The sequence below is a fragment of the Neolamprologus brichardi genome, chromosome 5 (genome assembly GCF_056152115.1).
Source record: "Neolamprologus brichardi isolate AB-2024 chromosome 5, ASM5615211v1, whole genome shotgun sequence".
Classification (NCBI taxonomy): Eukaryota; Metazoa; Chordata; class Actinopteri; order Cichliformes; family Cichlidae; genus Neolamprologus; species Neolamprologus brichardi.
In genome coordinates, this window is record NC_142108.1 from 34353243 (window position 1) to 34367653 (window position 14411).

The 14411-nt window shown below is 42.5% G+C and overlaps 2 protein-coding genes across 2 annotated transcripts; both read left to right on the forward strand.

Annotated features, from left to right (window-relative positions):
* Nucleotides 1–795: 795 nt before the first annotated feature.
* LOC102776370 (dynein light chain roadblock-type 1-like) lies at nt 796–4482 on the forward strand. Its single transcript, XM_087841233.1, is given in 6 exon segments — nt 796–799; nt 1256–1365; nt 1368–1409; nt 1714–1789; nt 3294–3461; nt 3846–4482. Coding segments are annotated over 6 exon segments (444 nt in total). The 3' UTR covers nt 3890–4482.
* A 1773-nt stretch (nt 4483–6255) lies between these two features.
* Nucleotides 6256–13936, forward strand: map1lc3a (microtubule-associated protein 1 light chain 3 alpha). Its single transcript, XM_006801884.3, has 4 exons — nt 6256–6423; nt 9323–9378; nt 10175–10281; nt 12389–13936. The coding sequence occupies exons 1-4, from the start codon at nt 6384–6386 to the stop codon at nt 12552–12554; spliced, it is 369 nt and encodes a 122-aa protein (XP_006801947.1). The 5' UTR covers nt 6256–6383; the 3' UTR covers nt 12555–13936.
* The last annotated feature ends 475 nt before the right edge of the window (nt 13937–14411 follow it).

Below are 14411 nucleotides of genomic sequence, written 5' to 3' on the forward strand. Positions count from 1 at the left end.
TTTCAGTTTAGTTTTTATTGTCTGAACTGTTTAGTTTTAGTTCCGTTTTATTGGCTCCAGTGTCACTTTTAAACTTTGTGGGTTTTATTGTATAGAGAGCATACGTCACAAAATCGTTTTTGGTTATAAAAATGTTTTCCACATCTATCTTTATTTATCTAGTTAGTTTTATAATAATAGTGATCTCCTGTTTTATATAAAGGCATGGATAAAAACACCAGTCAAATCTGTTGAAAATGCTTAAAGTGTCTGATGACTTTGCTCCAAAGGTCTCAAAAAGCCTTTTTAAAGTTCCTTTTCTCATTTTCTGCTAATACTCTCGTCCATCGCGTTCCTGTTGGTTTTACTTTGAGGGGTCCGTCTGTGAGCTTCCGGTCCAGTCTTGGCTGCTCAGGTCTCACTTTACGCTGTCATTTTGTAAACAGGGTATAACAGGGTGGGCCGCGCCCACCAATGATATGCAAACCATTCAGAAATAAATAAATAAAATAGAATAAAAGAGTTTTCCAGAGTTTTCCTACTAGATGATACTTTTTTGTTGAACTGCACGACATTTTACAGGGATATGAATATATAATTTTTACCACATTAAAAACTAAAGTGCAAGTTTTACTTTATTAATTAATACATTTTAAGCCCATGTTTATAAAACGCTGTAAAATACAGTATGTGCAGTATATATGATATAATATTTAATGTGTTTATTATTTATTAATTAAACGTAGTCATCTGCTGTTTAAACTTTACTCAATCTGACGCTCTGAGATTAAATTATTGAAAATAAGTGAGAAAAATATGAGTACAGTACAATTTTATAACCTGTTTCTCCTCTTTTACCACTGAAATACAGTACGGTAACAATTATTTAATTAATTACAAATAAATCAGTAACATTCAGGGACATTTCTGCACTGCGAATGCGTTTAGTTTCGTTAGTTTATTATCACAGTTATTCTGTTGTTTTATAGTATTATGATTTTGAATTAGAGGCTTTATCTTGTCTGTATTTCTTAACCAGAGTCATCAGAACCGCGTGACTTTACGGCTTTATCTAACCTGGGAAACCCCGGTACTTTGAAATCACATGCTATGTTTTTAGCCGAAGTGACTAAACAGTGTGGTTTTTTTATGGTATCGATGCAGACCGTCCCACTTGTTTAATGTTATTTTTATATGACAAAGAAAAACAAGGGCTTAAAATTGGAATTTATCGAGGCGAAATGGAATAAAAGAGCCAGTGAAAAATATAGTTGAGAAATCCGACTCTTCGGTTTGGACAGTAAACGTAGCAGTTGCCCCGGAGGTTCTTCTTCTTCGCTTGCCGTCAACAAAACCGGAGTACTGCCTGCTAGTTTACAGAGCTGTGAGAGGGTTTTTTGGCACGAATTTCTCCACAAAAAACAAAAATGGTAGGATAAGAGGACAGTTTGACAAGTATCTGGTGAAACTGTTCACATATTTGGCCATCATACTGTAATTTATCAGTTTTACAGGACGGAATTTAATAAATTGCTAACTGAAGTTAGCTTGCTTTTGCTAGTCGGGCGTTGTCAGTTTAGCAGATTTATTTTTAACCGTTACTCCCTTTGTGTTACCTTTAAACGCGCTCGCTGGGAGATTATTTTAATTCTGTGTTTGTTGCGGTGTTAAACGATTTAAATCCGTTTATCAGCTCACATGAAATGACTGATCACTGTTGTCTCCGTCCCTCAGGCTGAAGTAGAAGAAACTCTGAAGAGGATTCAGGGCCAGAAAGGGGTTCAGGGAATCATCGTCGCCAATTCAGAGGGTGAGAAGACAATGATGTCATTTCATCCCCTCTTTTAAAGACCTTTCTGCTCTTTGCGTGTTTCTTATTGTGACTGCCACCGTGTGTTTAGCAACTATACGTCCTCCGGGGTCTGATCCAGAACTCAGGTTTAATAAACTCCGGGTTTGTTAAAACTGAGGCAAACTTTAGGTCTCTAACGGAAAAAATAAAACCTAACTTAAATTTATAGTCGGTTACCATGATAACAGACTCTGTGACCCTTTCCTAATCGGTTACCATGGTAACAGACCGTTTGAGCCTGTCCTAACCTGCTCCCTGCACGTGTTATCTCTGGCTCCTCCCTTCCCGTTACACCTGAAACAGCCGACTGACCCTGGATCGATCCAAATATTGATAATATCGGTACCAGTGTCAGTATCAGATCGTGATACTTAGTTTCAGAGTGTTTCCTCAGAAAGTAGACATCCCTTTACAAACACGGTCCTCCTGCTCCTCCTCTTCCTCCTCCTCTCTGTCTCATTGTGTTTTGTTGTTGTGCCGTCACATGACCTGTTTGTGCTGAGCAAAGGAGCAATCTCACAGCTGTAAGCTAAAACATTCTGCCGTGTGTGGGAAGCCGATTCATGATCAGTTTATACAAACCCAAGAAAACAGAAGTGAACAGTGAAAGAAACAAAGTGAGGAGGAGGAAACTCCCTCACAGACCGAGACCCCCAGCATGGAGACGGAGGCCACTGGCAGAGACCTTTCTGGGACTGATTTTATCACACTGATGAGTAAAAGACTCAATTCAAACATTTAAATAATGTTCTCAGCACCTTGAAACATGGTGCACTGCTCTGTCCTGAATAAACTGCCTTCATATGTTAAAAGCAGCACAACCTAAAGTATGTTGATAATAATATCACAACGTCTGCAGACACTACAGTGATCATCACATAGAGTGCAAAATAAACCCGAGAAGCATCCTTAGTGCTGCAGCAGCATTCACTCATCTTCACGAATGACTTAAATCTTGTCTCTTATTAAATACTAAAAAAAATCTTCCACATATTGATTATTGTTTCACTACCTGATCAATAACAAGTTAAACAACATTTAGTTCATAAGGAAAACATAATTGTCATTCGTGGAAAACAATCCTTCGAGCTGTGATAATCCCATAAAAACCAGGAATGCTTGTTTCATATATGAACTTTCACATGCACGTTTTTCACTCTGTGAATTTATTATTGATGATGTTTGTTTTTGTCTGCTGGTTTTTATTCACCCGTGTTCCTTTAATTTACCACACTTACATTTTTCTTTGTGCATCAAGTTATGAATTTAAATACTTTAGCTGTAACAGGACAAAATGTTCGTCCCATTTTTAATTAAGTTTTTTTTTGGGTTTTTTTTTTGAGTAACAGATCTATTTTACTGTCACGCTTCAGTTTGAGCAGCAGAGAACCAGTAAAATAAGGTGTGATGTGGTTACTGGGTCCACGTGTGAGTGTCCATCTCATAAATGTTTTCCCTTCAGGAATCCCCATCAAGTCGACTCTGGACAACTCGAGCACGGTGCAGTACGCCGGGCTGATCCACCAGCTGGTGATGAAGGCCAGGAGCACCATCCGAGACATCGACCCCCAGAACGACCTCACCTTCATGCGCGTGCGCTCCAAGAAGAACGAGATCATGATCGCTCCAGGTGAGAGCATCTGCTTGGAATTACCGCTAAATGAATTCACCAAAAATGAAACGCTGTTATTCCAGTTAACCTGACTTATAAAGGCTTCAAACACGCTCCCATTAGCTGAGCTGAAGCCTAGCAGACCGCCACCATCTACCTGTCTGTCAAAGAGGCCACAGCCCTCATTTTGAGTCTTACTGGTGTCCAAATGGAAGTGTTATAAGAAGCTGCAGCAGCGATTTAGTAAAACCCGAGATCAGCTGTTTTTTATTAAAACTCTACATTTTAAAGTATTAAAATGCCCATTATTCAGATTATTTCCTGGCTAAAAAGGCTGGATATGAACATTTAAGATGTTTTTGTTCCTGAAGTCGTTTAATTTTTTTGCCTTTTTCTTGACAGATAAAGACTTTTTCCTCATCGTCATCCAGAATCCATCAGATTGAAGATGAAGGAGCTGACGTCTGGCTGTTCGCTCTCTTTATCACTCTCATTTAAACGGCCCATTTTCTTTCTTTTTATCATTAAATAAAAATTTGTGTTCAGCAGAAGCTTTTTCATGGGAAGTAAGGTTGTAAGGTCAGGATGTGAAGGTGGAGACGTGTGATCCCGAGGACGGTCAGTCGGCCTGCAGGAGGATTTTTGGGTTGTTTTTTTTCCATGTTTTAGCATTCCAGCTCCTCGGTTTGTGTGTGTGTGTTTACGTGTGTGTCTCATGTTACCGTTTATTTCATGTGTAGCAAGCAGCCAGACGTGCACGCCAATACACGAGTAACCAGTGAAGTCGCAGACATATGACTGGAGCAGAGCACGCTGGTCTGCAGGTCCAGTATACGAGGCAGAACGAAGGACGTGCTTTGTTTTATTTAGCTCACCTTAAAGGAAAACTGCAGATTGTTATTTATTGTTTTGATGGTTAAAAATGTTAAGGAGCAGTATTTCACCTGTGAGCAGAGAGCGACACTACAAACACATCCCTGCTCTCGCGTCAAGTTTCTGTTCATTTGTAACAATTAAGAAATACAACAATTGAAAACTGTCCCGTGTCTTTGTCTTGTTACTGTTTCTTTTGTTTTTTTTCTTGTTCAATAAGAGACTCATGCATCTATCATCAGCTAAGACTGCTTCATTTAAGTGTTTTGGTAAAATGGAGGAAGCAGATAAGACTACTTGAAATATCATCCAGTTGCTTGGTTACACATTCAGGAGACAAAAAGAGGTCGACGTGTCACCTCAAGGAAAAACATCCAAAAACAACCCAGCAGAAAAGCAGCAGCTGAATGATGCTTGGTGTTAGGGTTACAGCGTAGGAGGGACATAATTTTGAGTCATTATTGAAAATAACAGGACATGAGTGCATGTGTAGAGTCAGCAATTACATCTGGTTTAAAAATGCTTTGATGTGCCTCAAATGTTAAAAGTCTGCTGCTGTAGTTCTGCCAAAGATTTGATTTCAGGACTCTGAGGCCGTGTTTCAGTCTTCATGTCTGACAGATCACTGCAGAGAAGAACTGCAGAGTCAGCTGGTGGGTTTCAGCTGATGCGTTTGCTAAAAGCAATCATTTTCACATTTCACGGTCCTTTTTTTTGTGCATCGCTTTAAAATCATCTTCAGCTGCAAGATTCGTTTCTTACACACTGCTTTGTACACAGTTCAAAGTAAAATATTTGCGTCTAAAATATAAAGTCAAAAGCAACATAAAAATATTTTGACTTCAACCATGACCTCAGTTCCAGAAAATCTGGGAAACTGTAAAATACAATGATTTGCAGATCTAATAAACCCATTTTTTCTGTACAATAGAAGATAGAAACATGTCATATGGTTTAACTGAAAAATGTTCTGAGCCTTGTTCCTTACACAAAAAGATTTCTCCAGATTCTCAGAATCTTTTAGTGATATCATGTATTGTAGATGAGGAGATATTCAGTGTTTTCAAATGTTACATCAGGAGCAACATTCTGAAAATGTTCCACATTTTTATGATGCAGTTCCTGTTGCAGGTAAACCTCTGCCTCCCTAAATGCTGTTTTTATACCCAAACATATTACTGATCTATTGCCAGTGACTCACAGACATGCTAAATGTTCCTCCAGCTGTTTTTAGTACCGCTCACTTTTCCACTCTTTCATTGCTCATCTCCCATGGGCGAATAAAGTACGAGTTTATGAGATCTGCAAATGATTGCATTCTTTATTTCAAATTTACCTTTTATTCAATTTTATTTTATTGTTTAATTGGGGTTTTGCATTCTAACTTTTAAAACTTTAGTAAAGTACTCGAGTTACGTTCTACTACAGCACATATCTCGTTAATTCTCTTTATAAACAGTCATCAAAGGCACAAAGTATAAACAAAGTAAAAAACATCCCAAAATAACAGCGAATGAACACAAAATAGTCATAATCACAACGAGATGAAGATCATCATAGATGGAGAATAATCGATAAAATCAACACAGCTGATGAAAAGTATATGAAAATGTCTATGAACACAAACAAAACCACCAGAGATCACTGAGACACCCCATCCCCCCACCTCATCAAACCTAGGAACGCCCCTGCTGAAGCAAAACACCGCCTGACATTACAGCTGATTCACGAACCTTTCATCATTTCCTTTCAGTACAAAATAAAAACACTGCTATGTCGCGTTAAACTACAAACCACCGTGTGAATCACGAGCTGGTTTGTATAACTAGTTAAACTTTGCACTTCTGTTAACGTGAATGCAAAGCTGCTCTCTGGGTTCAGGGATCGATGCACGGCCCCTTTAAATGCAGCGGGTGACGTCAGAGGCTCGGTTTACTGTCTTTGTTTGTCCGGAGCTGTTTGGCTTCAGACGAACCAGAGACTCGAACCGAAGAGACGGACCTGCGCTGTTGGCTGTAACTACTGCGTTATTCATTTGTGTATAACTGTTTAATAACCGGGACCGAGATGCCGTCCGACAGACCCTTCAAACAAAGGAGGACATTTGGTAAGAAAGCCCCGGGGAAGGTGTTATTTAGCTGGCTTAAGTGCCTGCAAACAGCCGTTGAGCTGCTAGCCCGTTAGCCGCCTAGCTCAGCTCTTTGTATTTAAAGTGCAGTGAAAGGGTGTCGGTGCTGTGTTACTGTAGCTGCTACAAGTGTCCGGGAGCTAGGGTGGGTAGGCTAACAGAGTATTTCTTTAGTCGCGAATCAAAGGTGAAAATCCCGTTTTTACTGTGTGAGGCAGCAGCCTCCGGGCCGAGAGGTGTTAAAGGGCCATCTGGGTCACTGTCCGGCTAGCTCGCAGCCAGCTAGGCCTCCGTTTACACGGCCGGATCACCTCACTGGTCTGTGTTTGCTGAAAGGAAAAACAACATGTGCTGACACATTATCCCAATGCACGTGTTCAGCGATTTATGTTGAAATATGAGGTCGAGAGACAGCCCCCCAGAGCCGGGCAGGGAGGAGCCCGGAGTCGGGCTCGTTGCATAATCTTTCCATTTACAGAGAAGCAGAGATGCAAGAAACGCTGCATTCACCGCCTTCTGCTCTGTGCTTATAACTCGCGTTCAGCCGCTCTGTGCGTGCTGTTTGAATTGTGTCACACTGACACACATTACAGAAGTGTTACACAACAGGGGACATGTTTACCACACTTGGAGTTACTATAATACGCTTTCCAGTTCACTTTTGTTCATATAGCACCAGTTCATGTTAGGGTAAACACCCCCAGAACCCCAACAATCTGAGGATCTCCTGTGAACTGCACATGGCGACAGTGGGGAGAATGAACACCCATTTAATGGGAAGACACCATTCTCAGGGAGAAGCAGCCATCTGCCTCCACCCTTTGAAGGAAGGCAAAGCAAACCTCAAAACAGCCAGTCGTCTGTTTATTGCAGCAGATACAATAATGTTTTCAAAAAAGTCACTCAGCAAATATTTAAACGCTTTTCATTAAAGAGTCGCTCTCGGACGACTAAGATTTCAGTGTAAACATTAAAGCCCTGAGCTGAGCGTTTGCCCCGTCGCCATCTTGTTTGGATTGAGCCTATCAACAGGAAAGAGTTTACTGAGGTCACAGCAAAGGAGCAGGCCATTTTCCCATGACTCTGCAAATAACTCTGCGAATCTGCGACCAGATGAGTTGCCCTCTGCTAGTCATTAAGAAAAGGATGTATCATTATTTCAGCATCTTCTTCCTGAAATTTGATGGTAGACGAAGAAAGAAGAAGATGTGATTAATAAAGACTTCTGCCTTGGTTGTATTCAGTTGCCGACACGGAAAGAGTAATTATTCCTGTTGTGCCGCTGCCTGGGGTGCATGGTAGTTGGTGCATTGTAATGCTAATTCTCTGTGGACGAGTCTTCACGATCACAAAAAAATCAACTATTACCGTCTGATACCAAACATTTTTTCACTTGTGTCCTCATGGACGTGAAAAGTATAGTCAAGGCTGATCGTTCGGGGTCACCTGATCCAGCCATAACTTCATAAAACTTATCAGAAAGGAAAACGTGAAGCCTGATCTTAGAGGTGTGACTCTCCAGGAGCCCAGTGAGGACGAATATTTACATTCAAACTAAAGACGGGTGATCTTGCAGAACCTGGAGCAGGACTGTAGCTGGCTTCCAATAAACACCTCCACACTGAAACAAAGGAGCCATTCACACTCAGCTGCTGCTGCTCTGAGCCACCTGAGCTTTGAACCCAGCCGGTATTTGAAAAAGGAAAAGCAGTTTTTCTGAAATAGGCCAGTAGGAAGTTCAGAGAAGGCAGCATGCTGTAAAATTAGATAGTGAGGCAGTAAAAAAAGAAAAAAACATTGCAAAGCTTGAAATGGGCACTGCAAGGAAAGCCCGTGGGCATTAAAGGAGACGTTTAACATAATAATATGCAAAGCTGTGAAGAGATGCAAACGCCAGAGCTCTGCCTCGAAAATAAAAGACTTAGTGTGAAAGAAGAGGGAAGAATACACAAGCCAAAGAGACTGATGCTAATTAACCACATTGTTAAACAGATCCTCTCTGACTACACCTAGTTTACTCTCATGTCATTTTTCATCACTTTTAAGAAGCTTTAAGCAGTCTTTACCTGAAAACCGACTAAAATGATCTTTCAGTCGCTGGTTTGTTGTCTCCAACTTGACTGTGTAGTTCACTGACTAATTGTTGCAGCTGTGTGGGGGAATGGCTCTCTGCACTGCACTAAACATCTCTGTGATCTCTGAATGCATTCACACATCACACTAGAAATGAAACGTTACAATATGGCGAGGAAGCAGGAGGTTAGAGTACACAACAGGGATGCAGCGAGGACACAAACTTGTAGCCTTGTAGAGCTGCGGTTCCATTTTTCCCTCATCTGGAACGCAAAATTTGTCACTTCTTGTGGATTTTCTGACAAAACACAAACTCAGTCTCCATCTGGAGAGGAGAGAACTTTAAATAATATCCAGTGTTTTCCACAAAGTCACAGTCTATTAGATAATAAATGAATCCATGCTTATGTGTGCAGTGCATTCATAAAAGCTCATACTGAGCCAGGAAAATCCTGGAGCACAACAGAGCAGTAACCAGCTGCCCCGCTGATGAACTCACCATCACGGCCACAGTGTCCTTGCTGAGCTCAGCGCAGCGGCACATGAAGCAGGTTCTGGTTAAACCGACCCTACAGAGGTGACAGATGGCTGCCATCACCAGCTGGTAGAGCTGGAGTCTGTCTGATTACAGGACTCGAGGCAACGCCCACACGTCCAGCCTCACTGTAGGGAAGCAGACATGAAGTCAGAGTTAGCTGGTTGTCATTGGCTGGACTTTCAAAATAAGAGCGAGGATGGTTCCTGGTTTGACTGAACAAGAAATGAACTTAATGTTTTTGTGACCATTTGTGTCTTTTCTCCACAGCTGACCGGTGCAAAGAGGTCCAGCAGATCCGCGAGCAGCACCCCAACAAGATCCCCGTAAGCTGCTTCACACTGAATCACACCACACTTCACTGAGCTTTGTTAGTGGGAATCAAGATGATTCCACTGGGATGAACCGGAGGTTACCAGAGTGCAGGAAGCAGAGGGTGGAGTGTCTGAAAGCAGCGAAACAAACCGATCAATGTGATGCTTCGGTCCACAGTTGACCTTGTACTAAAAATGTCTTCCAGTCAGAGATTATATATAAAGATTTAGATCATATTTCCCAGAACAGGTTTTAATCTGAAATCAAGTTTTGTTAATTTTGTATTTGAGCTTAAATTTTAGATGTGACTTTAAATAATTACTTCAAAGTCTTACAGCTCACAGACTCCCAGAAAATCAGGTTTCAACCACAGACTGTACATAAAAGATGGGCATGATTAACGTCATGTGACCTGTTGTTGAGTCCTATTTCTGAAACTTCAAAGCAGAGTGTTTTCCATCTTTACCGTCTGCAAGCAAAGTGCAACTGTTGTTTACAAAATGAACTTTCTGTTTTCTTTAGACAGACTTGAGGCTAGCAAGCGCGACAAACAGGGGAGTCGCCCTTTGCTGGCCATTAGAAAGAACATGTTAAAATGTCCGACATGCTTAGACTAGAAGAAGTCTGAGGTTCAGTTCAAATACGGTCATGTGTAGTTTTAAAGAACATGGCAGTAGCTAAAATGCTAAATCAAGCCTACAGAGCAGAACTTAAACCAATCAGAGACTTCATGGTGGCTGTGTGCATCTTTTGTATACAGTCTATGTTTGTTTTAGTGACACTCGTCTGTGTGTTTTGTGCCTGCAGGTGATCATTGAACGGTATAAGGGAGAGAAACAGTTACCCGTTTTGGACAAGACCAAGTTCCTGGTACCGGACCACGTCAACATGAGCGAGCTGGTCAAAATCATCAGGTAAGCAGAGCTGCATCAGCACTGCAGGTTATTAGCTGCCATGTGTGCAGCTGTCAGTGAGCGTGCATTGTAGTCTGTAGTGTTTAAAATACATTTACTGCAGTTTCAGGTCAGTGGATCTGGCACAGTTCAGTTTGCCTGATGAGGAGAGGCTCATTCTGTTCACAGAATAATGGGCCGATAAATTAAAAATTTTACAGTCCAGCAGTAAAGACATATAATAAACCATAATATATCTGTGGTTTGTGAGGCCACTGGTAATAATTATCATCCAAATGCTGAGGAGGCAGAAATAAGATGGTATTTTTTTCTTTTTAATGTGAATCAGCCATAAGAGTTAATCAGCTGTAGGTCCGTCGTGCATCAGTGGAGTTACAGATGGTCAGCGTGCTGGAGTTTGTACAAGATGAAAGCGTTGGCCTCTAAAGTGAAGGCTGAGGGTGGAAAGTGAAAGAGGAGGGAGGTGAAAAATGATAATGCAGAAGTGTTCCTCGATTCAACATCTTCAGTGTTTAGAAAAAGCTCCGTCAGAGTTTCTGTAATGAAGAAGGGTCAGTTAACAGCGCTCAGCACACGTTTGTGTCTCAGCCTCAGTGTGAGGCAAAGATCCTGTGATGACTAAAAAATCAAGGGTGCAGTGTGCAGGATCTCACCCTGGAGCCACAGCTGGGCTTAGCCTAAAGAAGGCTTGGTGCACCCCACCACCAAGGGGGGCGCTGTAGGGGTTTGGTGCAGCGGGGAGGTCCTCGACGATCTCCTCTGAGACTCTGCTCAGGAAACAACGGCTCTTTATTTCACTGTAATGTTGTGCTGCCCGAAGCCCCGCAGATGATGACAGGTCCAACACAGGAACAACATATAGCCTGTTAATTTTCAAAATAAGAGTCTGCAGCCTAAAAGCTCTGCTGGTGAAACACTTCCTGTGTGATGTGAAGCTGAGCAAAGGACCGAGCGGAACAAAGTGAGAAGTGTCAGATGGGTTCATCAAAGAGCCAGAAGCCACAGATAAGAGATAACAGCTGATTACCTGCAGCTCAGACGTGTGAAGCTGCTCCTGATGCAGACTCAGTATGTGCAGGTTAGGCTGTTTGTTTGATTCAAGAGTCTTGGAAATGATAACCAGCAAGTTTGAGTCATAATTCACTAACTGGAGACTTTTATGGACAAAATAAATCTTAAAAATAATCAGCGGATGAATCGATGGTGAAAGTGATCTGTGGTTCATCCTTTCAGCCTTCGGTGAATCGGCTGCTGCTTGTTGATTAAAAGCTCTAAACGAACATAAAAGGATATTAAAATCAATACGCAGGGAGACGAGCGGCCGATGTGAGACCTTTAGAAAAATGCGCTCGCTCATCCTGGACCTTCTCAGGACTCACGTGGTCGACTTCTCAATCGATTCTAAGTGATTTTAGGCGCTCTTTATTTTGAGCCGAGCGGATGGGAGAGGAAGGCGGGGATTAAAGTGCGCGCTTTATGCCCGGCGGCTGTGGTCGTGTCATTCAGAGGCAAGAATGTACACGTTTTATACGGCGGTGCCTCGTACATCATGTCAGGAACCCAAACTGTGAACACAACCTGCTGCTGACCAGGTGGTGTGCTCAGCATCAGTTACCATGGTGATTTAGCCAGGTGAAAGGAGAGCCGCTTTCATGAAACAGAAATCTCTGACCTCAGTGCCGCTCACCGAGCCGTTAACCGCGCTCCGTAGTACGACCCTCAGTCTCTATGAAACGGCAGCAGGAGGAGGCACAGCTGGAAAAAACAGTCAAGTGTTGGAAAACCCACAGAGATCATTTCATCTCCCAGTTTCACTTCTATTCCTGCTGCAGAGGTGAAGCCACACCCACTCTGTGACCCACTGCAGGGCTGAAGGATGTGTCAGTTGCAGGAGTTCAGATAACTGATCTTATCTCCAGCTTGACCTTAAAAAGTGACGTGATGGGTGGATAAACGCTCATAATTCAGCCTTGAAAAGTTGCGCTGACTGTTGACGTTTCCTGTCTGTGACCTGCCCTGATTCGTCTGTCGTACCTCTGTCATAACAAACTGAGTGTTGGCGATCCTGTAGCAGCAGCACCATAATCCTCCCTCCTCCCTCCTCCAGGCGCCGACTGCAGCTGAACCCCACGCAGGCCTTCTTCCTGCTGGTCAACCAGCACAGCATGGTGTCGGTGTCTACGTCCATCTGTGAGATCTACGAGCAGGAGAGAGACGAGGACGGCTTCCTCTACATGGTCTACGCCTCGCAGGAGACCTTCGGCCGCTGCTAGGGAGGGAGAGCGGGGACGTCCTCGGGTGCTGTGAGAGAAGAAAGGGCGGACGACCAGAAACTCCGCCTCCAGCAGCGCCTTTTCTCCCCCACCCCCCTCTCTTTCTCTCTGTCGTAGTCGAGCACCTTCTTCACTTTGGTCAGTCAGTAGCTCCGAAACCCAGAGAATATCCTGTGTCTCCTTCAAAAAAAATCAGATCGGATTTTCCTCCCTTCTTCTGTTGGCCCCCCACAGGCTGTTCTCTTATTTTGAAAGGGTGACACAAACCGACTAGTGATAATGAAGTTTTTAAACGATGTCTCGATGACGCGCGATTGATTAACCGATCGGTTTTTCCTCCGTTACGCTACACACGTACCAAACTTGAAACCAGGCAGGCGGAGGTCAGGGTGTAGCCTGAAGGAGTCAAAGCTGATCATCAGCTGATGTGTAAGCTAGAAGATTAGTCTGAGAAATTTCATTTTTTCCTTTTTAAACTCATTTTGAATTGTTTTTTTGTCGTTTGAAACGTAGTTTAGTTTGTGTTTGTAGCTCCGAGTTTGTTTCCTGTCAGCCGAAGCTCAGCGCGCCGCCGCTGGCCAACCATCGGCTGACAATCGAGCTCAAAATTACTGTGATCCTCATCGAGCTGTTAGCATTCACAGTAATTTTCCATGTGCAATATTTCTCCTGACACTAACGCTGAAAAACGCTCGCCGTTCATATCGCCTGTCTTCATTCACGACCCCGTAAGCACAACGGCGCGAGGTCCCGAAGACGCTCAGAGTAGGGTGTGTTTGACGGGAGGGACGACATGGCGGGAGGCTGTTATGCTTTTATTTTGACACGCTGAGGCGCTGCGGCGGCGCCTCCTCCCTGTAAGAACACCACGGTAGCATTCACATAATAAATGTATTTAATGTAGGATCTGAATGAGCTTCTTTTGCACATCGATTAATACAAATATATAAAAAAAGACTTGGTGTAGGTTTTTTAGTAATTGCTGTATAACAACTTCTCTTTTTGTATCTGCTCCTCGTTTCCGTCTTTAACAGGAATTCACTGACAAAAAAAAGTTCTGCACTACAAACCTGCATGTTTTACTTTCCTTTTTTTATAAATGTTTGTTGATTTTAAGCTCTGGATGTGATTGTATTGTTTCAATTTAGTCCTTTTTGATGTCTCCCAAACCAAAAACTGAAAGTAAGTGAAAATATGTTTGAAACTGAAAAAAAAAAAAGACCCGTGTTCGTTTAAAGGATCGTATAATCGAGCTGTATTACAGAGTGTGTGTTTCTTTAGGCTTTCTGACGTTGTCACTGTACTGAGGGTGTACATAGATGCGTTGCTACAACCTAATTCAAATTATTTGCCAATAAATAAATAAAAAGTTGCCTTTAAAATGATGACTCAGCTTTTTTCTGCTTTGTTGTGTGAAGTCACTTTCAGAGGTCTGACTGCGACGGTGTTCAGAGGCAAGACTACACCTGACTGTAGCAATAAATGATGAGACGACCCCCCTTCAAAGGTTTTTGCGATAGTTGTACATCAGTTTCTCAGGTGGGAGAACTCGCCTGCAGGTCCTGGCTTGTCTCCATCGTACTGAGATCCAGCGACTGTGAAGTGTCGACTCGGCTGCGTGCTTTGGATCAGCGTAGGGCTGCTCAATTAATCGAATTTTAATCACGATTACGATCTGGACTTTCAACGATCATTAAAAATGACTGAGCCGATTATTAGCCCCTCCCTCATGCTTTACTCTCGCGCTGCTCCGTGTGGCAAATCGAGCGCACCTCTCTGCATTTTTTATTTGTAGGCCTTAAAAGCCTATACTGGTGTTTTTACAAGTCATGTTTGACTTTTCTGAATAGTTTCTGT